This window comes from Lepidochelys olivacea (assembly GCF_965140295.1).
Source record: "Lepidochelys olivacea isolate rLepOli2 genome assembly, chromosome: 1".
Taxonomy (NCBI): Eukaryota; Metazoa; Chordata; order Testudines; family Cheloniidae; genus Lepidochelys; species Lepidochelys olivacea.
The window spans coordinates 186,768,171-186,794,814 of NC_140411.1; the positions used below are offsets into that span (position 1 = coordinate 186,768,171).

At 39.9% G+C, this 26,644-nt stretch overlaps 1 protein-coding gene across 1 annotated transcript in view; it reads right to left on the reverse strand.

Annotated features, from left to right (window-relative positions):
* Window positions 1-26,644, reverse strand: part of POU1F1 (POU class 1 homeobox 1) — a 237,563-nt gene that overhangs the window by 13,837 nt on the left and 197,082 nt on the right. The window contains exon 4 of the mRNA XM_084617069.1: window positions 1,153-1,302. Within this exon, the coding sequence (XP_084473195.1) occupies window positions 1,153-1,302 (150 nt within the window). The remainder of the gene's footprint in view (window positions 1-1,152; window positions 1,303-26,644) is intronic.

The following is a 26,644-nucleotide window of genomic DNA, read 5'->3' on the forward strand; positions in this document are numbered from 1 at the left end:
AAAAGCATAAACTGAATTAAGTGATTTCTCTTTGGCCTTCACATACATTTCCTTTCACTCTGAAGGACTGAGATTCCTACATGTCAGCTACAGTATTTCTGTGAAAAGAAACCACCCCTGATGTGTTTACTCTGGTTGAAAGCAAGTTGTTATTACTCAACATAAGTTCCTATTTCAAAGCTTGCCAGGCTATTATTAATCATAAAGCCTGCAACAGTCTCTGCAAGACTAATGCTTCTTATACCTACTAAACCATGTCAGGCCCCGGATATTTCCCTTGATGTTTTATAACAAGGTATAGTGGTGTCCCAGATACACTAGCCACACTATCACATAACAGTGTGATTTTAATTGTGAGTATAAGGAACAATCCTGATCGCCCATAGCTACCAGCTGTTAAGGTGTGACCTCACACTTTTTGTTTGTATCAGGAGTGACTGGGAGGGAAGAACAACATGGGGGAGGAGGGAATCCAGACAATGCACTTTTCATTTTTTCTTCCCTACCTGCTCCAAGTCAGCTTCAGGGAAAGGAGTGGGGACTCTGGATTGAGAAACAGAATGTTCACCAGCCAAAATCTGAGTCACAATTAATGGAATGTTTGATACCTTGTCACAAGTTTTATGAGTACCAAAAATGGCACTCCATTTATTTTTGTTTCTTTAATTGATCTCGCCCTGGGTGGATTATTCTGAAGCAGCTACGTCCTGTGCTGAATTTACCTCCCTGAATTCAATACAAATTCCATAATCAGTTATAATTTTTATTATTTGTACTGCATAGGGCCCCTGAGGCCCCAAGTAAGATTGGGGCCCCAGTGCACTGGGGCCATATACAGAAATGGCAGAAAGAGCCCCAAAGAGCTTCCAATCTAAGTGCACAAGACAGACAATGGGTGAGAGAAAGGAAGCATTATCCCAGTGTCACAGACAAGGAAGTGAGGCAGAGAAAGTAAGTGATTTGCTCAGGATCCCCAGATAGAGGCTGAGAGAGAGCATGAAACTGAACCCAGTTCTCCTGAGTCCCAGTCCAGTGCCTTAACCATGAGGCCATCCTACCTCTCATTAACCTCCATTCCCTCAACCCCTCTGAAGGAAAATCCCCTCAAACAATCATGCCAATAACTAACCTGTTAGAGTGAATATCTCTTACCTGCCATCACCCCATAGGTAGACTGTTGGTTTCCATAATGACAGGAAGGGACTGAATAATGAAGACCTGTAGATGCGTTTCCCAAAGTTGCCATGGAGAAGTGCACGTAGGAACATTTAGGAGTATGGACCAAAGACAAAACAGACGGGACTGGTAAGAAAATGTATGAGGATTCAAGATACATCCTTTCAGTCCAGAGGTAGAGAATATCTGTACTTTGTTTCTGCCTGCATGCTAACCATTCTATGCTGCTTTTTAACTCTCAAGGTAATTCTGTAGGAAACAGCCTATAGTAGGTGCTCATGCCTCATCAGAAAACTGGCTAGCTCGCTTTTAGCCAAGAGCAATGATTTATCTTGCCCGGTTTTTAAATTTATTATCTCAAGTGTAATAATTTAGGTATCCTGACAAGCTCTCCTCTTTACATGTGTATGAAGATCAGGCCCCCAATACTGTTCCATCTATTTTTACTTTAATCTTTTCTAAGTTCTTGAAAAGTCCATCAGCCCCTAAAATGAAAACCTAAAAGAAGCATATATAACCAAGAGGACAATTTTCTATGTAGAGTAAAGCCTACATTTGTGCATGCAGTGATTTGGGGCACTCACCTGGAGACACCTTAAAAGGGTCTGATTTTCAGAAGTGCTGAGCACCCACCCTCTGAAAACCAGGGCCCTTTAAGGTGTCTTCAGATGGTCCTTCAAAAGTAGAGACATTCAAAACTTTGAAAATTTAGGCAACATTTTGCAATAGCAGTAGCAATAGACCCACATGCACTTTGTCTCCATAGTTTGCACAGGTGTCTGGCAGGCAGTGGGATGGCTGGCAGAAGTTTGAAGAAGAGAACAAGGAAATAGATTCCATTGTTTGCTTGGCTACACTATTATGTATCAGGCATCTCCGGAAACCAGGTAAGGGTTTAAGAAGCAGCATGACCCACAATAATAAAATTATTAGCTGTGTAGGGCAGCATTTTACACTGACAAAATATTCTGTAAAGTTTTCTGTATCCTCAAATGTTGAGCTATTGCTGGTCAATTCTGTAAATAAAAATATTAATAATTTTGGCTGACTCTAATGAAGAGATTGAAGGTTCATATCTCTGCTCTGTAATGTCTAGCATCAGTATCCCCAAAATCTACTATGCATTTCTGTATGCATGCAAAGCAGGAAGTCTGGTTTTTGAAGATGTTGTATATTAATGATGCGTGGAGATGTGCTAAATCCCACAGAATGAGAATATATTGTCTCCCTCTAATGGCTGATCCATGAAAGAAGTTTATGAGTCTGTTGTTGCTTCCAAATAATGGATTTAGCCCTCTCCCTCAAACAATAAAGAGGCCATGCTTTTGACCCTTTCAGAAATTCACCTTGCTTCCAAATGACCCCAACAACACTGAATCCCACATCAGGGCTCGTTCAGGAACTTAGGACAACTCAAACTGAGTATTCCTAACTGTAATTTCAATATTGGCAATTCAGTGGGATGGCAATTCAGTGGGCTAAGTTAACTGAGTTTGTGGGAGTTGTTCATGTCTTCTTGGACCTGTGTCCACATCACAGAAAACCTAGTCACAAATAGGCTCCTGTGTTGGCAGCCGCAGCAGAGAGACCAAGGAAAGATAGATATGAGAACTGCACGACTTGGTTACTATTCATGGCTAATCCTTCTACATCAAAGCTGAAGCATGTTGTTAGAACAGTCTGGAGAAATTTGCATTTCTTTCACCCTTGCTCTGGGACTAAAAGGAAAAACAAATACAAACAAGTGGATATTTTTAAAGTACTGGATTGTATATGAATTGTCGCTAAGACTACAGAACTATGTTGGTGTCTTTGATTCTTTTGAGCTGTATAAATGCACAGAAGGATTTCTGCAGTATGGCAAAACTGTTAACGTAATGATCTATGACATTTTAATAGTTTACAACACTGCTGTTATCGTGGTCATCAAAGTTCAGATATTTAGAACTACACTTTTATAGTTTACATTCACGTTTTGCACTAGTATAACAATATTAGTTGTGGGAGGAGGCAGCCTGATTTTTACCACCAATATAGTTATACCGGTACAGCGGCTACTGTTGACACAGTTATACTGGTATAGGGGACCTTAGATAGGTATTGCTTATTCTCCTTTCCGTACTATACTGGTAAAGCACATTCATATCAGCATACCTGCATCCACACTAGGGACTGTACTGCTTTAAACTACACAGTATAGATAAAGCTGTACAATGTTTGTGCTTAGACAAAAAGTCTTAGTTAAAGACTTATTTTGAATTACTTGTTTACTGTTGAATTTTGCCAATCTGCAATTTGCTAATCCACACATCCCATGATTTTCAGACATAAAAGACTGACATTTCCAACTTCCTGGCAATATTTTAATAGCAGATGCAGGAGTGAAGTCTTACATCGCTAAGATATTTTTTTAAATAAAATCTACTCCAGAACATATCTTTAATAATATATATAGCATACAGATAACATGTACTTGTCTAAAGTTTATGATGAGGTATCTTTGCTTTTGTGTGTGTGTGTTCACTTACTTGCCAGTTAGCAAAATTAATTCATATGCAACGGCGCTACAAGGCCCAGACGCATTGTGAGGGATTTTGTCATTTTAAAAAAAGAATTAAATAATGATTGTGTAAAAATCCTTATACATTTCTTTCTTTGCACAAGTTCTTTACACTGACTCACCATAGCACTGTGTATTACAGTTCTTGTCATCTGTACTAAAAACTTAGAACCTTTCCCCTAATACAAATAAATGTTCTCTCTATTACTGCTTTCTTTGTGTTGTAGCTGTGTTGGGTCCAGGATATTAGAGAAACCAGGTGGGTGAGGTAATATCTTTTATTGGACCAACCTGTGTTGGTGAAAGAGACAAGCTTTCAAGTTACAAAGAATTCTTCTTCATTTCCCCCTTTCCCAGACCTGAAGAGCTCTGTGTAGCTCAAAAGCTTGTCTTTTTCACCAAAAGAAGTTGGTCCGCTAAAAGAGATTTCCTCACCCACTTTTTCTTTCTTCTAGGACTGTACACTGGCATTCTTGGGTAATAATACAATAAAATAGAATGTGATTCTGCATTTCTTATTAGGCAAAATTTCCATTGACTTCAGTGGGATTTGTGCTTTATGAAGGACTGCAGAACTGGGCCTATGATTATTAAACACCACAGCATAGACTTAGTAAAAGGATGTGGTGATATTTTCAGCCAACATGTGTTCATTTAATTCTTTACTTTGGAGCATGTGGGAAATGAAACAATTCAGAAAGTGCTACCATAAAATGGATATAGAAATTTGTTCTCTTTTCCCTAATTTAAGTTCTCTTATGTTTTTCTAACAAGCACTATGAAACATTTTGAACCCCCTATTTAATACATGCAATCATATTGTCATCAATACTCTCAATTTTCTGTGTAGTGTACTGTACTTAAGTGGTTCATTTTCCTTCCAACTGAAAGATGTTACTTCCAGTATGCTTAACAAGAGATCATCGTTTTATTGAAGACATCTAGTAAAATTCTCTCCTCCACGCAACTCAATTTAAGTCAGTGGGTTAGCTGAAATTAATATTCAGTTCTCTCTATTTATGAAAGTTTATTTTCATTCATTCAAAAAAACAGAAATGCCAATGAGATAAAACTCCAGTTCTGTACATTTTCAGGTAGCAAGCACATTTTCTGTGGAAACATTTTGATTTTTGTTCAGTTTTAACATACTAAAATTCCTAGTCAGATAAAGGTACCACATTCCAAAATACAGAAGGATGGGTCCGATGCACTTAAGTAACTTTGGCGCTTTTGAAAATCTCACCCAAATCCCATTGTCTTTACTCAGCATTTATTAAAATGTTAATTTTCCCATTAATGGGTATTTTCCCCAGCTATTGCCATCAGCATCTGCCTCATTTTAAGTATATCACCCATTTGAAATCATACATTTATATATTTATAAACTGCAGTTTCATAGGCAAAATATAATTTGGTTTATTTCAGGAGACGTGTGTCACTGAAGACTATTTTGTTTACAAAAGTTTGATAGTATTTGTAGCCAGTACCTCACTGTGCTGGTCAAATACCTCAACCTAATCCCATAACAAATTTAGAGATAGCTACAAACTTGGCTAAAATGCAGACATTTTAGTCGCTCTAGATGTATTCATTTTTACATAGCCTTGTGAAAACTTTCCTGCTTTAAGGTAGTCCCCAGTCACTGCAGAGCTGATATGAAATAGCTCTGCCTGTGTTTCCCTATCTCTGTGTTAAGTTTGGCAACATTTACAGAAAGAGGGAAAAGCATTTAAAAAGAAAGTAAGCAAGAGTGTAATTGTTCTAGTAAAAAAGTACCTGTAGACACGACATTGGTAGCATGGTTGGAGACGGGCAAGCATTCTGCAGCGCTATGATGCATTATCAGAGGCAGAGCGGGAGAAGAGTCAGAATTCAAGGGGACGAAGGTGTCAGCTGAAGTAAATGCTTGGCAACTCATTCCCACAAAAGGAGAAAAGACAAAGAAACACCTTCCCCTATTTTCTAACAAAATATATCCTTATTGATTAACAGCAGTCAAACTCTATTCCAGTTCTCTTAACTTGCATATATACATAAACAAGGGCTCCAGAGCACAGGGAGGTCGTGTGCAGGTATTTATACCACTAGGAAATCCCTTTATCCATGTTAATGTTCTTTTCCCAGCAGTATTGCTATATCAGCCTAGAGCCTCCTTCCTTCCCACCCAAACATAATAGATGCCCAATTAATGCGGGGAGAAGAGGGAAACCAGAGACTTGATTTGACAGATACTTTAAATCAGGCCTTTTGTGAAAGAACAGTAATCAGGGGAAAAAAAGATGTCTCCAAAGTTTGTAGAGGTAAGGCAATATGGTTAATACTGAATATTGGTATGGTTAATACTGAATAGCTTTCCATAGCTAACACCTGCTCCAAAAACCTCACCCAGGAATTGTTTTGATGGCTACTTGGCAGAGAAATCAAATGAAAGTCTATGAAAGAATGTATAGAGAAATTAATCTAAATTACTCTAATGCCAAGAACTTGCACGAATGTCAGTTGACTTGTCACATTTGCCTAATTCAGTGCTATACATGATAGAATGAATATATCTAGAGGCTCTGAACTTTACATAAGTAAGCATAAACTACTAAATGTTTATCTAAGGTAATTTATGTCTGCTCTTGAAAAGCTGTGTACATAATATTTTAAGATTCTGAAAGAAAACAACAAATACTAGAAATTTAAGCGCTCATACATTTATTATTATTATTGTTATTATTTATTTGTACTATCATAGCGCCTATAAGCCCTTGTTAAGGACATGGACCCCATTGTGCTAGGCTCTGTACAAACACAGAACATAAAGATGACCCTTGCCCCAGCTATTGCCTTTGCAATCTAAGGGCATGACTACACTTGCAGACGTAGAGCACTTTGAGTTAAACCAGCCTTTGTAGAGTGCAGTAAGGAAAGCGCTGCAATCTGTCCACACTGACAGCTACAAGCGCACTGGTGTAGCCACATTAGCAGCTCTTGTAATATCCACAGAGAGCAGTGCATTGTGGTAGCTATCCCAGCATGCAAGTGGCTGCAATGTGCTTTTCAAATGCGGGGGTGGAGTGTGACAGGGAGTTGTGTGTATGTGGGGGGAGAGAGAGTGGGTTTTGGGGGGGCTGACAGCATGTCAGCATGCTGCCTTGTAAGTTCAGACAGCAGCAAACACCCCCCCCCCCCGCCTCTCTCTCACACCCAGCATTCCACAGTAATGGTTGCTTTGTCTTGGAGCAGATAAGCAGCCGGCTGTCAGAAACAGAGCTTTCAAAGGGCATATCCACATTCCTGCAGCAATTCCAAAACAATGAGAAGAGTGGCCACTTGACTTAAGGGGATTATGAGACTTTTCGGAGGTTGATCAGAGCGCAGTAATGCAACACCTCGTTCACACTGATGCCGGGGCGTTTCAGCCAAGACACAGCAAGCGTTAATCTTCTTGCCGAGGTGGAGTACCAGGAGCGCTCTAGCCCTGGAGTCAGAGTGCTCTACGTGCCTTGCCAGTGCGGATGGGTAGTGAGCTAGCTCGCAAGTGTGGCCGAGCCCTAAGTGTTTCATTAGCATGAAACTGGGATGGCCACATTACTCAGGAGTAGTAAATCCTCCAGGGATTCTGCAGACCATCCCAGAAAAAGTGTGGAGAAAATCCTTATACCATACCACACAATCCAATATTCTGTAAATACCACATTTTTATAGACAACACACTGAAGTCAATGCAGCTATGCAGAGCGCCCTAATCCAATAGTAGAGGGCTCAGAGATGCATGAAAATGTCTTTAAAATAATCATTTAAAGTAGCTTTGTGGCATCTTAAAATGCCATGTCTTTAAAGACTGTTCTCTTAAGCTCCTCTAGGGCTAGAATAAGCAAGTGTTGGGTCCCACTGGGAAGCTAGTAATCACCTCTATATTTCTGAAGAGATGATATCTAACTCTGACATTAGGAAGTTTTTACTTTTTTAAAACACATGGATAATCTTTGTTTGCTGAACTTAAAAAAAATTAGATATGGGTGGGTCAGATCTTTCTTTTTGGATATTTCATATTGTTTTTATGTGTGTTATGTCCATTTGCCACGATATATTTGTAAGATTGATATTAAGCCAAAGAGCCAATCTCCTGAATACTTGATATCACCCCTAAAAGTGCCTCTTTCAGGGGAGGAGTACTAGTGGCACCTTAGAGACTAACCAATTTATTTGAGCATAAGCTTTCGTGAGCTATGCTTTGAGCTTATGCTCAGATAAATGTGTTAGTCTCTAAGGTGCCACAAGTACTCCTTTTCTTTTTGCGGATACAGACTAATATGGCTGCTACTCTGAAACCATTCAGGGGAGTAGCTGTAGTGATGCCATTAAGGATTAGAGTATGTACCAGTTCAGAGGAAGGCCATGTGGACTAAAACCCCAAAGTTTTCCAAACAATTTTATGTCTGGAGGTATCCATAGTTCACATTTTTTGTCTTCAGTGCTAAAGCATTTCAAAAGGATTATAGCATAAAGAATTATTACTAATGGGATTCAGCTAAGGTACAGATCCATGCTCATAACTTCTTAAGCATAAATCTAAGCTTAAGCATTACAGCAAATAGTAAAATTTTAAGGACAAGCGTTGCAGAATGGTAGGACACATTGAAATTAAATGTACTGCCATCTAAGTTTATTCATTCTGGACTTGGTCCAATTTACAATTAGTCAGTGGAGAATCGCCCATTGTCTGAAAAGTGATGGATCAGGAATTTATGCGTTTTATTTCACTGCTTTTTTTTAAAAAAGAAATGTCCATGATCCACATAGACACAGGATCAGAGCATGGTGTGGTAGGAAGCTGAGACAGAAGCTAATTTACATCCCACGGACATGGCCTTAATGCTTAAAGTGGTGTTAACTGCATCGGGGGCATCTGTCATATGAAAAGTAGTTTTGACTGACTTTTTACTGCTCAGCAGTGGATGTGTAATATCCTGGCTCATCAAAACTGTTACCACTGGAGTTAATGAGGCTCTAAAACAATGTATTGAATAATGGAGAATTTATAAAATATACTTTGATTTTGTAATCATCTAGCCGCAATTCTGCTGCTTCTGTTCTCACTGACAGAAGCATTCATTTCAATATTTTATTCACTAAGCAGAAATTTGTTCCATGAACAGAAAAGCCTGAATGTTTGGGCTCTGTAGAGATGGAGTGCAAAGAGATGGGGGAGGTCAAATCCACTTATCCTGACCCAAGTCTTCAATGGCTGTGACTATAGCACATGGGGTGGAACAGCAACCACAACCACTATTCCAGTGGCCCTTCATCTGGCCCATAGAGTCATAGATATATAGGACTGGAAGGGATGTCAGCAGGTCATTTAGTCCAGTCCCCTGCACTGAGGCAGGAGTAAGTATTATCTAGACCATCCGTGACAGATGTTTGTCTAACCTGGTCTTAAAAACCTCCAATGGCAGAGATTCCACAACCTCCTTCAGTAATTTGTTCCAGTGCTTAACTATCCTTACAGTTAGGAAGTTTTTCCTAATGTCTAACCTGCAATTTAAGACCATTACTTCTTGTCTTGTCTCAGGGGATAAGAAGAACAATTTATCACCCTCCTCTTTATAACCACATGCCTGAAGACTATTATCTTCCCCCCCCCTCACCCCACAGTCTTTTCTTCTCCAGACTAAACAAACCCAGTGCTTTCAATCTTTCCTCATAGGACATGTTTTCTTGATCTTTAATAATTTTTGTTGCTCTCCTCTGGACTTTCTTCAATTTGTCCACATCTTTCTCCAAGTGTAGTGCTCAGAACTGGACTCCCGTTGAGGTCTATTCAGTCTTGAATTATTTCTCATGTCTTGCTTACAACACTCCTGCTAATACTTCTGAGAATGATCACTTTTTTTGCAACAATATTACATTGTTGACTCATATTTAGTTTGTGATCCACTATAATCCCCAGATCCTTTTCTGCACTACCCCTTCCTAGGCAATCGTTTCCTATTTTGTATTTGTGCAACTGATTATTCCTTCTTCAGTGTAGTATTTTGCATTTCTTCTTATTAAATTTCATCCTGTTTATTTCAGGCCATTTCTTCAGTTCGTCAAGATCATTTTGAATTTAATCCTGTCCTCCAAAGTTCTTGCAATCTCTCCCAGCTTGGTATCGTCCACAAACTTAATAAGTGTACTCTCCCTGACATTATCCAAATCATTTATGAAGATAGTGAATACAACCAGACCTGTGACAGATACCTGAAAGACCTCTCTAGATATACCCTTTCAGTTCCATTAAGAACCACTGATAACTACTCTCTCAGTAAGGGTTTCCAACCAGTTGTGCACCCACCTTATAGTAGGTTCATCTAAACTATGTTTTCCTAGTTTCCTTATAAGAAGGTCATGTGAGACAGTATCAAAAGCCTTACTATAGTTGAGATATATCACATCTACTGTTTTTCCCCTACCACAAGATTGATTAATCTGTCAAAGGAAGATACTAGATTGGTCTGATATGGTTTGTTCTTGACACATCCACACTGACTGTTAATCACCTTATTATCTTCTAAGTGCTTACAAACTGATTGTTTATTTGCTTCATTATCTTTCCAGATACTGAAGTTAAGATGACTGGTCTATAATTCCCCGAGTTATTCGTATTCCCCTTTTTATAGATAGGTACTATATTTGCCTTTTTCTAATCCTCTGGGATCTCTCCTGTCCTCCACAAGTTCTCAAAGTTAATTGCTAATGGCTCAGGGATCATTTCAGCCAAATCCTTAAATATTCTAGGATGAATTTCCTCAGGCCCTGCTGACTTGAAGACATTTCACTTGTCTAAGTAATTCTTAACTTGTTTTTTCCATATTTTAGCCTCAGATCCTACCCCATTTTGTGGGGGAAGGATAGCTCCGTGGTTTGAGCATTGGCCTGCTAAACCCAGGGTTGTGAGCTCAATTCTTGAGCAGGCCATTTAGGGATCTGGGGCAAAAATTGGGGATTGGTCCTGCTTTGAGCAGGAGGTTGGACTAGATGACCTCCTTAGGCCCCTTCCAACCCTGATATTCTATGATTCTACACTGATGGTCCCTATGTTAGTTGATCACTTACTGCTAATTTTTTTTTTTTTTTGGTAAAAGCTGAAACAAAAAAAGGCATTTGGGAAAAGGACCTAGGGGTTACAGTGGACAAGAAGCTAGATATGTATGGACAAGAAGTGGACGAGAAACTGGATATGCGGTTAGTCTCTAAGGTGCCACTAGTACTGCTTTTCTTTTTGCGAATACAGACTAACATGGCTGTTACTCTGAAATCTTTCAGGGGAGTAGCTGTAGTGATGCCATTAAGAATTAGAGTATGTACCAGTTCAGAGGAAGGCCATGTGAACTAAAACCCCAAAGTTTTCCAAACAATTTTATGTCTGGAGTCAGCAGTGTGCCCTTGTTGCCAAGAAGGCCAATGGCATTTTGGGATGTATAAATAGGGGCATTGCCAGCAGATCAAGGGACGTGATCATTCCCCTCTATTTGACATTGGTGAGGCCTCATCTGGAGTACTGTGTCCAGTTTTGGGCCTCACACTACAAGAAGGATGTGGAAAAATTGGAAAGCGTCCAGCAGAGGGCAACAAAAATTATGAGGGGACTGAAACATATGATTTATGAGGAGAGGCTGAGGGAACTGGGATTGTTTAGTCTGCGGAACAGAAGAATGAGGGGGGATTTGACAGCTGCTTTCAACTACCTGAAAGGGGGTTCCAAAGAGGATGGATCTAGACTGTTCTCAGTGGTAGCGGATGACAGAATGAGGAGTAATGGTCTCAAGTTACAGTGGGGGGAGGTTTAGGTTGGATATTAGGAAAAACTTTTTCACTAGGAGGGTGGTGAAAACACTGGAATGCGTTACCTAGGGAGGTGGTGGAATCTCCTTCCTTCGAAGTTTTTAAGGTCAGGCTTGACAAAGCCCTGGCTGGGATGATTTAGTTGGGGATTGGTCCTGCTTTGAGCAGGGGGCTGGACTAGATGACCTCCTGAGGTCCCTTCCAACCCTGATATTCTATGATTCTATGATTTAATAGTTTGGCCATTGCTGTGTTTTCTGTGATTGACTTTCCCTCCTCATTGAGTAATGGGCCTACTCTGTCCTTGGTCTTTCTCTTGCTTCTAATGTATTTTAAAAAAATGTTCATGTTACCATTTATGTCTGTAGCTAGTTTAATCTCGTTTTGTGCTTTAGCCTTTCTAATTTTGTACCTATATTCTTGTGTTTTTATTATATATATATCCTTTATAATTTGATGTAGTTTCTACTTTTCGTATGACTCATTTTTGAGTTTCAGGTCATTGAAGCATGGTCTGTAGCTAAACTTCCTATCTTTCTCATGCATTAGGAAAGCTTGCTCTTGTGCCTTAATAATGTCTGTTTAAAAACTGACAACTCTCCTGAATTCTTTTTCCCTTAGACTTGCTTCCCATGGGATCTTACCTAACACTTCTCAGAGTTTGCTAAAGTCTGCTGTCTTGAAGCCATTTGTCTTTATTCTGCTGTTTTCCCTCCTACCATTCCTTAGAATCATGAACTATCATTTCATGATCACTTTCACCAAAGATGGCTTCCACCCTCAAATTCTCAACCAGTTCCTCCCTGTTTGTCAGAATCAAATTTAGAACAGCGTCTCCCCCTAGTCTTGAATAAACAGTTGTATCCAGTGCATTCCAAGGATGGGCATGCAAATTTTCTCCACCTTCTTGAATAAACAATTGTGTTCAGTGCATTCCAAGAACTTGTTGGATAATTTGAGCCCTGTTGTATTATTTTCATAGCAGATGTGGGTAGTTGTAGCTCCCCATTACCACTAAGGCCTGTGCTTTGGATAATTTTGTTAGTTTTTTTAAAAAACAAAACAAAACCAACAAAACTCATCCACCCTTTCTTCCTGGTTAAAATGTCTATGGTAGACCCCTACCATGCTATCATCCTTGTTTTTTATCCAGCCCACAAAGAGACTTACTCTACCAGCCCTTTAGAGGTGACCAGGCCTGTGAAGTACAGAGGATGCATGTGCATCCCTAGGTGGCTACTCAGCCAGCAAACCCCAAGCAGAGTCCCTATGCAGGGCTTGATGCTTCTTAAGTGGAGAGCCTTGTTCTGTCTCTCTGTACCATATGTGAATTTCATTCTTATAGATCTTATTTTCAGAGCTGCTAAGCAGCCACAAATGCAACTTATGTCAGTGGGAGCTGCAAGTATTCAGCACCACTGAAAAATCAAGCATGTAGCAGATTTCACTGTACCTTGAAGGAACAACATTAAGGAGATCATGATAATTACTCAAGACTGATGATCTGAACATTACTAACACCAGATGCTCTACAGATGCTGTTTCTACAGTCTCCACTCTACAGCTGTGCAATAATACTTTCTGCTATTTATGAATAGCTGCAGAAAATGTAACTCTGCAAACTCAGTGAGTTACACGAGGGACATACCTGACTTATGTATTTAATCCCACTCTTGGAAAACCTGTGTTTTTCCATTTATTTCCTCCAACCTCTTCAAGGTCATAAATTTAACATTTGTATTTGTAATATACTCCATGTGGGAGAAGAAAAAGTAACATCATTAATACAGGACTGTGATTTAATTTCACAAGAGGTAGAAGTGGTGAAAAACCTTTGAGAGAAGTAGTTCTCAGCGAAATACAGATTCACTGGAATACGTTTTAAAAGAGTGTTTGTGGCAGGAATAATATCTGCAGGTGATCATTTAGAATAATATACCTGTCTTAAATAAATACATCTTGGATGAGAATACAAACCAGATGATCCAAAATAGGTGTCTAAAATTATGCTTCCATATCTGCATATGGATAAGTGGCCTGACGGTCAAAATTTCTGAGCAACCAGCGGCTCCAATTTACTTCAATGGAACTCTTTATAACTCAGTTGAAATCACTGAGATACACATTTCTATTTACAGTATATTAATGAAACCATGAGATCCATAATATCTTTACTATAAGTAAACAGCAGCATCTTTTTTAGTATATTATACTTAGGTATGGGATAAGGGTACACTTCTTACTAGGTGTGTGACATACAGATTAACTACCTGTCAGTATATACCATAGATGGTCACAGCTACTGTAGCATACACAAATGAAGAGGAGAAAGGGATTAAGAGCTTTTAAAGGAAGACACTTTCCCATGGACCAACACAATGTGGTTTGCCTTTTAAAACATATAGGAGGCTTATTAGGTCTTGCTGCCAAAGTCTGGTTCACTGAGGTTTGAATAAAAACAAGCATAATTGCATTAAAGCTGACAATAGCCTTAAATCCAGATTCAAAAAAAGTAGAGCTACTTGAAAAAGGCTAAAGAGAAAATGTAAAATAATTTGTTTCCTTGAAGCACCTGTCCGTGTACTAGATTATCTCTGCTGAAAAACAGCCACTGAATGTACATCACGGACAAGAGCCATCATCCGAACAGAAAACATGGTGTTCCCACGGTTCTCAAAGAACAACTTAGTGACAGGTATGGGGTGAGCAACTAGTTCCCCACACTAGTGCCTCGGAATTCTGAATAATAGTAAATATTATAAAATATGTTTGAGATGATAGGTAGGATTTTCAAAAGAGCCTAAATGACTTAGGAGTGATTTGATTTATATAATGTGCTCTTAAAGCACTAAAGTGCTTTTCAAAATTTCACCCATTCTCCTTAAAGCATAAATATAGAGACCCTGATTCACCAGTTTTGTGCCAGTGTAACTCCACTGAAATGCAGTGGTGAATTAGTCACAAAAGGTATTATCGGGCCTAACCAGTAGACCTATGCCTGGGATGAATTGTGCGCCCTATATCTAAAAATTACAATTAAATACTCTGCACCATTAAAGAGAATAAATAATAATTAGATGCTAGTACCTTGCTATCTATGAAGCCCCACTGGAATCAGTGGGACTACTTGTGTACTAAGTTTACTCAGCATGAGAACGGAGGGTTGGCCATAGCTGGCCTCTGGTAGTTTAAGTAAAAAATGAATTATATAAACAAAAATTATATTATTTATTATTTGTAGAACTGGTCAAAAGTGTTCAAATGGATAGTTTTTCTGTTGTAAAATGCTGTTTCATCTAACTCAAAGCTTTCCTTGGGACCATGTTGATTTTGATGAAATTTTGTTTGTTTTTTAAATCAAAACAAAGCATTTCAATAAAGTCAAAGCAGCCCATCTCAACATTTCCATAATAAAACATTTTTATTATTTGTTTTGAATTTTATTTTAGATGATAAAAAAATCTTAAAACACAAAAAAATCAAAATTAAGATGAAACATTTTGATTGACCCAAAATGATTTTTTTCCCCTGGACAAAATTCCATTTCACAGGAATTTTCAAGATTCAACATTCATTCTGATTCAGAATGGAAGAAAATTTTGTAATCACAGAATTTCCCATGAAAGAAAAATTCTAGTTCCCACACAGCACTATTTATTTACATTGCAGTAGTAGCTAGAACACTTCAACCAGGAATTGAGGCTTACTGGTTGCTGTACATACATATAAATGAAAAGATAATCCCCATTAATTGATTTACTTGGATTTCATAAACTATAATAAGAGGGTACCTATCCAGGGCTCTGGACACCCTTTATAATCTTTTATAAACATACTAAATAAGTAGACTATTCAATTCATCCAGATCATTTTAGGCCAAATGTTCCAAGAAGTTGCAATCTGTAGCCTTACTAGTGTTGTTTAAAGTATAGGCAGGTTTTAAAGAACAAATGTGCAAATAAAAGCTTTGATCCCAGCTTAGTTCACATTAATAAGATTTACAATGGTAAATGACACAAGATCAAAGTAAAAATGAGATTTGCAAGTTTTTTATTAAGTGTGAACCTTCTCTGGTTGCATCTATTCTTATAAACCTAATACTTCAAATAACGGTTTGTAAAAGCAAATTCCCTTCTTTTGACTAGAAGATCACAGAATTTGTAAGGTTCTGTACTTCACACCAAAAAAAAAAAATATTACATATGTTCATCTAAGATAAGACTATTTAAAATGACAGTGCCAAGAAAATCTGTAAAGCAAATTTGTTTCCTAAATCTGGACTCTCCTATAAACTCAAAACATTCAGGGCCAGATTTTGATATTCTAACTCACACTGAGTAATATCTGTGAATAGTCACATTGTTTTTGATGGGCTTTCTCACTGAATAAGACACTACTCAGTGTGAGGAAGACTGACAAAATTTTGTCCTAAATCAGAATTTCTAATTTGATAAAATGGCTAGTGATGAGAATTCAATTGCTTCCGCATTCATAGTGCTGAATGATGAAATATTGCTTTTTCCTTCCAATATCAATGCAAGTAAAGATAATGATGCTGCTAAAAAAAATCAAGACCTAATGGAAATAATCATATGAGGTCCTGGAAAATCCTTGTCTTCATCTATATTCATACCTGAACTTTCCTCATACACATTGCATTGATGAATATTAGTATATTAGACAGAAAAACATCATCTGTTCAGCATGGTTGGTAGTTTTGAGTTTCATTATCAAACAAAACATCTTGCAACCAAAGTGATTTCATCAGCATATTCAAACCAGAGACCAGCTTAGTCTGAAGGTCATTTAAAAATCTTTGAAACATGAGACAAAGTTTTAAGTTTTTAATCTCAAATAACATTTAAATGTATTATTCTTTAGGAAAGTCTTCCATAACTCATACTAAAAAATTAAATCCATAAAGCTCAATTAATCATTCCCAAATGATGTTAAATGTGAAAAAGTATACCGTATGATAGGAAGAATAATATGAAGAGCTCCTTTCAGAGGATATCACAGTGCTTTTCAAAGGTATCATCATCAGTTTATGGATGAGGAAACTGAAATATGGAGTGGTTAAGTGGCTTACCCAAGTAACCCAAAAAGTCAGTGGTAGAAATGGGAATAGTACTTAGGTGTGTCTACAGACACCCAGATTCTTGCTCAAAGCACAAAACTATGCAACTTTCTGCATGCATCCCTGTATCATAGAAGGACACAGACTGAAATACTGAGTGGACATTAATAAACAGACAACACTACCTACACTTTCTGGGGGACCATATGGGCCAGCGGAGTCTGTCTGCTGTTCAGAATCAGAATTGACTACTTAAAAGTTGGAGCAATATAATATCTATACAACTTGGCAGGAAGGAGGTGGTTGTTCTCTCCATGTAAAATATGCAAAATTGAGAGAAGTTTTTTAAAAAGGCAGTGAGAAGAGAAAAAAAGATATTGTGAACTCCCCGCCCCCCTTTAAAAAAATACCTGGGGGGGGGAATAAAGCCGCAACTACCGACATGCAAAATGCACAACTATCTTCAAAATGGCCATTGACTCAGCATTTTCACGTGTAGTCTGTGTGAGCATTTGGGAACTGGTTAAATGTGAAAGTGTTCAAATATGCTCCTTCCTCCCCAAACCAACCATTTCAATGTCTCTGACTGGAATGAATGCCTTTTTAGGCATCATTACTCCAGAGATTATTCTTTTAAAACCTCCTAACACATACTGTGTTTTTGAAAGCCACGCTGGGAGGCAGGCACAAGAGAACTTTGAAACTTTCTTCCCCACCCCACCACTCTTTAAAACCACAATGGCAAATTTTAACCTGCCAACAGGCATAGATACCACGTGGAATGAAGGCTTCCAACAGTACTGGAAGGTGTTTGGCCTGTGGGAGAGGGATGTTTTTAAAAAGGCAGCACTGTGACATTTCCCATGAGTTAACCTACAGTGGGTCGGTCACCATTAACATCTGGGGCCCGTATGCTTCTCCCTGAAAGAATAACCAAATAGAGGAGAAGAAACTCCTCAGTTTAAGCTCACATTATTTCTCAGGAATTCTCCTTCAAGGTGGGATTTGCTCCCCTGAAAGAGCAGTCAAGGGTTCTCAGCCCCTGAACCCACAGGTCCTGGCGCATCCTTTTTAGGCAAGGAGGATCCATGCAGATGATTCCTTTATCCTCTGTCCTTCTGTATGGCTCCACAAGTCCCACCAACCCTTGGACTGCAACAGGAGCTGTACTTGTAGGGTGTCCCCATGACAGCATTACTTCCAGAACATGTACCATTGTGGATGGGGACTTCCAGAGCACAGAGTGCAACATGCATAGCCTCAGGCTATACTAACGTGTACTGTGTCTTCTCCAGCAGTTTGGAGGAAGGACCTAGAGGAAACAGCTCCCTATCCTTGCACTCACAAATCCCTCACAGAAGGGCAGCATGTCACAAAAGTGGAATTCCCGCCTTCCCCAGGTGCAGACTCCCCTCCACAGTGACGGGGGGGGGGGGGGGGGACCTTGGGGTGCTTGACAACTATTCCTGCAGCAGTTACATTTACATCATAAATACTGCAGTAAATACCCCCTCTCTCTCCCCTCCCCATCACTATAATGCCAAGGAATATGAATAACTTTCATCTTAAAAAGCCATCATTACATCAGGAGATTCTGGTTTCCTTATATAAGAAGAATACTTTAAGAGGGGTGTTCTGTACAGTTGATGATATGGAGGGCTAGACATGGATTACAACATGTTCTGGAGATGAAGGCATAAGGAGCTACTCAACCACTTACTCTCTCTCTGGAAGAGGGAGACAGAACATGGATGTGTAGAGGTGGGGAATAGATAGAAACTTGGCTCTGCTTCCCTGCCCTAGTCACTGGCCAGGGAATAGGCCAACAGCACATTACTACTCCCTGGCAGTGAGGAGGAAGCAGGGGAGGAATTGTGGCTCAGAAGAGTGTCTCTGAGTTAATGCTCCCTGGGTCCACTCCAAAGATGGTGCAGCGTACACACCACTCCTTGCTCAGGGCTGTCCCTAAAGCCAAATGAAATCCATAAAACATAACATTATAAGCACACCAGTGGATGTGAGGAACATCATAATAGGCCAGAAGAGTGAAGCTTAAGTACTCTGAGAGGTCATCTGAGCCATGATATGTACTCATAGCTGTAACTGCAAAGTAACAAAACAGTTGAAGTAAATTATAAGCTGAGCCACATGTACTGACTTTTTCATGCCACAGCACCTTACAAGCCATGGGTCATATCCTCACATCTGACTACACAGGGTACAAAAGCCACAGCAGACCACAAACTGACTGTGTGAACCACACTACCACACTCTTGGGTGGTTAGACCGAATGTGTGAGGAGATTTCTCCCTCTCTTACACTTCTTGCAATCAATTTGCAAACCTCTAGAACAGTGGTTCTCAAAGTTGGTCCACTGCTTGTTCAGGGAAAGCCCCTGGTGCACTAGGCCGGTTTGTTTACCTGCCACGTCCGCAGGTTCGGCCAATGGCAGCTCCCACTGGCCGCAGTTCACTGCTCCAGGCCAATGGGGGCTGCGGGAAGGGAGGCCAGCACATCCCTCGGCCTGCGCCGCTTCCTGCAGCCCCCATTGACCTTGAGTAGCAAACCGCTGCCAGTGGGAGCCGCGATCGGCCAAACCTGCGGACGTGGCAGGTAAACAAACCGGCCCAGCCCACCAGGGGCTTTCCCTGAACAAGTGGTGGACCAGCTTTGAGAACCACTGATCTAGAAGATAATAAGGTGATAAGTAACAGTCAGGATGGATTTGTTGATAGGTTTCTTTGTCAGCGTAACAAGCCTTGTGGATGATAGGGGAAGCGGTAGACGTGGTATATCTATGACCTTCTCATAAATAAACTAGGGAAATGCAACCTAGATGGAGCTACTATAAGGTAAGTGTAAAACTGGTTGGAAAACCATTCCCAGAGAGTTGTTGTCAGTGCTTCACAGTCATGCTGGAAGGGCACAACGAGTGGAGTCCAACAGAGATCAGTTCTGAGTCCGGTTCTGTTCAATATCTTCATCAATTATTTAGATAATGGCATACAGAGTACACTTATAAAGAGGACAATACCAAGCTCGGAGGTGCTTCTAGTGCTTTGCAGGATAGGATTAAAATTCAAAATGATTTTGACAAACTGGAGAAATGGTCTGAAGTAAATAGGATGAAATTCAATAAGAGCTAATGCAAAGTACTCCACTTATGAAGGAACAATCAGTTGCACACATACAAAATGGGAAATGACTGCCTAGGAAGGGACCTGGGGGTCATCGTGGATCATAAGCTAAATATGAATCAACTGTGTAACACTGTTGCAAAAAAAGATGAACATCCTTCTGGGATGTATTAGCAAGAGTGTTGTAAGCAAAACACAAGAAATAATTCTTTGCTCTACTCTGTGCTGATTAGGCCTCAGCTGGAGTATTGTGTCCATTTCTGGGAGCCACATTTCAGGAAAGATGTGGAGAAATTGGAGAAAGTCTAGAGAAGAGTGACAAAAATGATTAAAGGTCTAGAAAACATGACCTATGAGGGAAGATTGAAAAAATTGGGTTTGTTTAGTCTGGAAAAGAGAAGACTGATAGGGGACATGATAACAGTTTTCAAGTACGTAAAAGGTTGTTACAAGGAGAAGGGAGGAAAATTGTTCTTCCTAACCTCTGAGGATAGGACAAGAAGCAGTTGGCTTAACTTGCAGCCAGGGAGGACATTAGGAAAAACTTCTTAACTGTCTGGGTGGTTGAGCACTGGAATAAATTGCCTAGGGAGGTTGTGGAATCTCCTTCATTGGAGATTTTTAAGAGCAGGTTAGACAAACACCTGTCAGGAATGGTCTAGATAATACTTAATCCTACCATGAGCGCAAGGGACTGGACTAGATGACCTCTCAAGATCCCATCCAGTCCTATGATTCTTTCTCATATTCCCTTGTCCTCCCATCCTCCTTTCAGATCCCTAATACTTACCAGCCTAGAAAAGGGCAGCAGTTATCTTTTTAAATCACACATCATTTTAGTTGGCTAGTCACATCTTGCAATGGAACTTGCCCACAGCTATGTTCCAGTTTTATTAGTGTTGTCTTCTAAAATATAAAACAAAACTAGATGCAGTAAAAGCCCCTGATAAAAAAAAAGTTAAAAGTTGGTGTGGCTGGAAGGTAGACATGGTTTTACCAGGATTTCTTAGCAGCTCAGTCTCTTCATATATAGTACCTACAACATTTTACTTTCAATGAGAAACAGAATTGTGAGGAATATAATCTGCAATCTCTTTTCTTAATGAAAACTGGAAATTAAAAAATAAAACAGCATGCCCAGCTGTGGAGCTGTAGTGAAACCTGGAAGCCATCAACACTCTGAGCTCTGTCAGTTGGTATTCGTTTAATAGATTAAGGACACTCTCATTTTACTCTAATTATTATTATATAGTACTGATTATATTAACAATAATTTGCACTTCTAAAGCACTTTTCATCTGATTGTCTCAAAGTGCTTTAAAAACATTAATTTTCACCACTCCCTAGGAAGGTTGGTTATATTAGACCCAGATCGCTGCTAATTCTGTTTCTAGTCATGTTAGAATTGTGCTAGTTCATTGGCTTTTTAAAAATCTGTTACCCAGCTCTTTGTATAATGCCGAGAGACTGGATGCATGTTCACAGTATATTCATACACAGAATATATATACAGAACACAAACTTAGACACACTTTTCACTACTCCAGAATACTTAACAGTATGTATGTGATGAATTTTTGAGTGCCCAATGAAATCACATTTGATTACTCTTTTTATATCACCTACTTCATGTGGTTCATGGCTATCATTACTTATCTTACTCTACAGATATCACAAAGAGCATCAAATTCAGAAAAGCAATTCTGCTGCGTGAATTAAGTCCTTACAATGAGATTCTATCAAGTTGCTGGTGCACGTTTTACAACTGAGTTAAAACAAATTATATTACCCTTGTGTTCACAAAAGCTTTAACAAAGAAAGCTTACTAAGAAATCTGGTGTTATAGGAAAAACATATGTCACTGGTAATGCCGAGAATATCCTACTGTCTGTACACAGCAAACACAGTACCTGAGTGGAAGATCTCTCCAAAGCCATCCCTTAATCTTTTTCTTAATCCAGCACTCAACAGACTCATCTTCATGTTTGCAAAACATCACCATTTCGTCCTTCTTCCTAAAATTGTTTAGAGCATATCCTTGGCACGCCAGCCATAGTGTATTTATTCTTCCATATGTACAACATGATATATTCCAATAGCATGCCACCATTTTTTTTGAGAGGCAGCAACTTTATATAGACAATAAATAAATTTATCAAATGAATACTTCATATTTAAAGGGGGAACTGATTGATATTACTAAGTGTCTCCACCTGTCAGAGTATTTTATTTATCACATTGCTTTAAATAATCATTCACAGGAGAGGATTGTTGAAGTCACTTAATGATTTCCCCCAGGGACTTGGTTAAAAATTGCTGAAAACAGTACAATGCTAAGCAGTCTTAACTTTATAGAAAACTTGAATCAATTTGTTTCAAAGGTATTGCAGATGGGGAAAGATTTTGGGGACAGTGGGATGTGTTGTTCTAGTCCTTTTCCTGAGAGCATGAAGTTATGTATCTCCATAGCACACAGCAAACTATTATGGTTAAACAGTAATTATGCAGTATTATTCAGGCTGTCATGGCCTTGACTTCCAGGGTAGACGCCTTCACTTTTAGGGTGTTTTCCTCACAAAAAGTCATTATATGGCTCTTATCACTATAAAACGTGTGTACCTCGCAAACCCTGTGAAGCAGGGAAGTGGTTGATTGCTGTTTTACACATGGAGAACTGAGGCACAAAGAGATTAAGTGACTGGCTCAAGGTCACACAGGAAGTCTGTGGTGAAGCAGGGACTTGAAGCTGCTAGTCCTAGGCCAGAGCCCTAACCACTACACTATTCTTCTTCTCCATTCATTAACCCAGATTGTCTTCTACCTTACAAAAGGGCAAAGCAGGGATAACTCCACCGAAGTCAATGTCAATCTGGTATAAGCAAGAAGAGACTCAGGCCCACTCTCTTCTTCAACCCAGCCTCCCTGCTGCTGAGAGAGATTCCTCCAGTGCCAGCACTGTGCTAGCTGCTTTACAAACGTGTCCACAACGAGGGGCAAAATCCTCAGATATGGCTAAGGAAGGGTGTGCATTTAAGCTCCCACAATCCTGGGGCCACACTGCATCAATCCTGTCCCTGGACAAAATTTGGAACAGGCTTGACAGCTGCTCTAACTTGTCTCAGTTGCCTATGGCCCCAAAGGGCTGTGATCAAAGCTTGGGGTCACTGGGTGTAGGAAAGCACCAGCCATGTCCCTTTTTTTTCCATTCACTCCCTCTGCAGAAGATACCAGGTGGGGAAGGTGGGATAGCACGTGAGGATCCCCTTCCACAGAGGGAATCCTCCTATGGCCAGCTAAACCAACTTCCAGGCAGCTTCACGCTAGCAGAATAGTACACAGCTGCTCTATTGCGGCACAAGGCCCCTGACATAAAGAACTTAAAACAAAAGTGCTCAATCCTGCAAACTTTCACGTAAAGTAGCTCTGCAGTGGCTAAAGTAGATTGAAATTGGAAGGGGATCTGTCACTAGACCAGACAATGAGAAGAGAGACTAATGGACAAGTGCTGCTTACCTACGCCAGGGAGAGGAGGTGGAGCTCCCCTCTCCTTTCAGCAGCTGTGCTCCCCGCTTCTCCATTTACTTTGACCATGAGTAGTCACAGTGAGTTCATAAAGTTACTCACATGCATGAACCAGACTGTGTAAAATCTTACTCACATGAGAAGTCCTTACTCATTTTAGTAGTGCAGTTGGAATGAGTAAGAACCTACTTAAGTTACTGTTGTATCAACCAGGCAAGGTACTAACAAGCTTCAACAGGACTTTATTTTCAAAGTGGAAACCTCTATACCAAGCTGTTGCTTCACCCTCTGTAGCTTTCTCCCAGCCTCTCAACTCCTCCCCCCCCCTTCCTGTTTCCTGTCCTTTCAGACTCCCAACAGCCAGTGCTCCCAATTCTAACAATCACAAGCAACATCTGAACACCACATTCCCTCCTCTCTTAAGAAACTCTCCCAATTAAAATAAACATTATTGTGCTAACCACAGGAACAACTATGAAACGACACTATACTGCTGGCAGAAATATTACACTGAAAACACTGTAGATACTACATAACATAATCACCAAGTCTAGACAGGTGGTCATCTGGGTCTGACAGGCCGTCTCTCAAGTCCCGGTTCCAGTGCAACGTCTTGCAGTAGTGTTGGTACTACGGTGAAGTCATCCAGCGAAGACTGGGTGTTGGCATAATTTCCTCTTGGTGCATAGGCAGGTACAAGATAAGAAGCATTCCACATCCGCCCATCAGAAAGTCGATAGGTGTAAGGTCCCTTCTTCTCTATGATTTTAAGAGAAGCTGTGAATTTATGGTCCCCTTTGCATAAAATTCCAGGTTTTCGTATTCTAACGAAGGAACCACACTCAAACTTTGGTTCCTTAGCACCCTGCCGCTTGTCTGTGAAAGACTTAGACTTTGCTTGGTTCTGTTCAACTGTTTTTCTCACATCATCCAGATAGCACTGAACTCCATGTTGATTCTTCAGAATCAATGACATCATTTTTTGAAAGGCACTTGGGACAGATACGAGACTGTATGGAACACGTTGAAAAGAAAATAGTCCCGCATGTGTAATAAATGCTGTGAGGTCTCTGCTATCTTCATGCAACATAACCTGGTGGTATGTGCTCTGCAAATCAAGAGTAGAAAACATCTTTGCTCCACGGAGTTCTGCAAATAATACTTCTATGTGAGGAAGAGGATGGCTGTCAATCACAATAGCTTTATTTGGCTCCCTTAAGTCCACACAAAGGTGAATGCCTCCACCCTTCTTCTGCGTCACTACTATAAGTGAAACCCATTCTGAGGAGTTAATCTCTTCAATAATGTCCTTTTGAACAAGTTTTCTAAGTTCCTCTGAAACAGCTTCCCTGACTGAAAATGATAAGCGCTGTAACTTCTGTTATACAGTCATCACATTATTCTGCATTTTAACTTTATGCAGAAACCCATAAGCTCAGCCGAGTTTCTCCTCAACTTGGTGTTGGGTCCCAGCTGAAATTGGTGTGTGTACCGCAAGACTGCTTTGCTGAGGAAGATCAATTTGTCCATTAACTACCCTGAGATTTAAAGCAGCCAATAAATCTCTGCCAACAATAGGAGTACCTCTGTGGACAATGTAGAACTCTGCAGTTACACAGCAATCACCAAAAGTAACTATTACTGGCAGGCAGCCACGTACTGGAATAAGGTTTTTCAAACAGCACACCACGTGAAGTTTCGGTTCAGTAAGAGGCACATCTTTAAAGTAACGCAGATAGATGGAATCAGGTAGTATAGATACTGCTGAGCCAGTGTCTAACATTAGCTGAATAGAGTGTGGTTTGCCTGAGGGCATAGCGGAAACGTTTACAGTGCACTTCATCTGTTCTGAAATATGTGCAGTAGTGATTTTGTCCACGCTCAGCACAGTAACATCTGGAATGTACTGCATGCACCTGTTGATTGAACTCGCTACTGCGACATACTTTGGCAAAATGTCCAATCTTTTTGCAATGATTGCACTGAGCTACTTTTGCTGGACATCCTGTGTAGCTTGCAAGGTGTTGTGGGGATCCACAGTGAAAACATGCTTTTACTGTATTTTGAATTTGCTGATTCAGTGGTTTTTCATTAGTTTTCCTCTTGCAATTGTGTGTCTGCAGTGGTAGTGAACTTTTCTGCAAAGGAGTCACAGCCTGGACTGTGCCTCCTGTATCCACGCTCATTATTTTGGCTTCAGCTGTAGCTGACTCAATTTGAGTAGCATTGGTTATTGCTTTTTCTAGCATAAGTTGTGGTTCTAGAAGTAAGCATTCTCTTACATGAAGCATGATTGTTTTCTCAGTCAGCTGTTCTCTAATCATCTCATCTGCCATATTCCCAAAGTCACAAATTACAATCAGACTCCTCAGGGAAGCAATATACTGCATTACAGTTTCCCCTAATTTCTGCTCACGCTGGCAAAATCTGTAGCGATTAGCTACTACATTCACTTTTCGCACAAAAAAATTCTTTAATGCAGTGAGTACAGTCTCATATTTATCATCTGCAAGGAGAAAAGTGTAAAATATATGCTGCCCTTCTGCTCCAAGACAGTGGATTAGCAGAGCACGCTTTCTTACTTCGGAAATCTCAGTAGCAACTGATTGCAAACAGATAAGTCTCAAACGTATGGATCCAGGTACTAAAAGCAATTGGAGGCTCACCTGGGCTTTGCAGAAAGGGTGTCGGTGGGTTCAGAGGCAGAAGATCCATCCTCGTCACCAGAATGTTGTATCAACTAGGCAAGGTACTAACAAGCTTCAACAGAACTTTATTTTCAAAGTGAAAACCTTTTTACCAAGCTGCTGCTTCACCCTCTGTAGCTTTCTCCCAGCCTCTCAACTCCTACCCCCTCCTTCCTGTTTCCTGTCCTTTCAGACTCCCAACAGCCAGTGCTCCCAATTCTAACAATCACAAGCAACATCTAAACACCACAGTTACGTTTGCGCAATGAAGCCCTAAATGTCCAGCAATATCTGCAAACAGTGTGGACTTACCAGATACCACATTGCAATTTACACTTGTGGGACCTTGCCCCATTTCCCATTAAAAAAATGAATGGGTGACTTAAGCTTTCCCCTTTCCACATAAATATCTGCAATCAGAACCTACTGCCTTTGTGTAAATAAATAGTAGTTTGTATATGTCGGGTTGTGTCCATATAGTTCATGTTATGTCAATAAATTTCACAGGCTAAAAACCAGTCCATTTTCACAGGCCAATAACTTGGCTAACAAAATCTACTGCAGGCTGAAATGTGAAGAACTGAATAAGATAGTCTGGCAGTGAACTAGTTTTGGACATTTAAACAATATATTTGGCTCATTTTTAACTTAGGATAGCGAAGCAAGA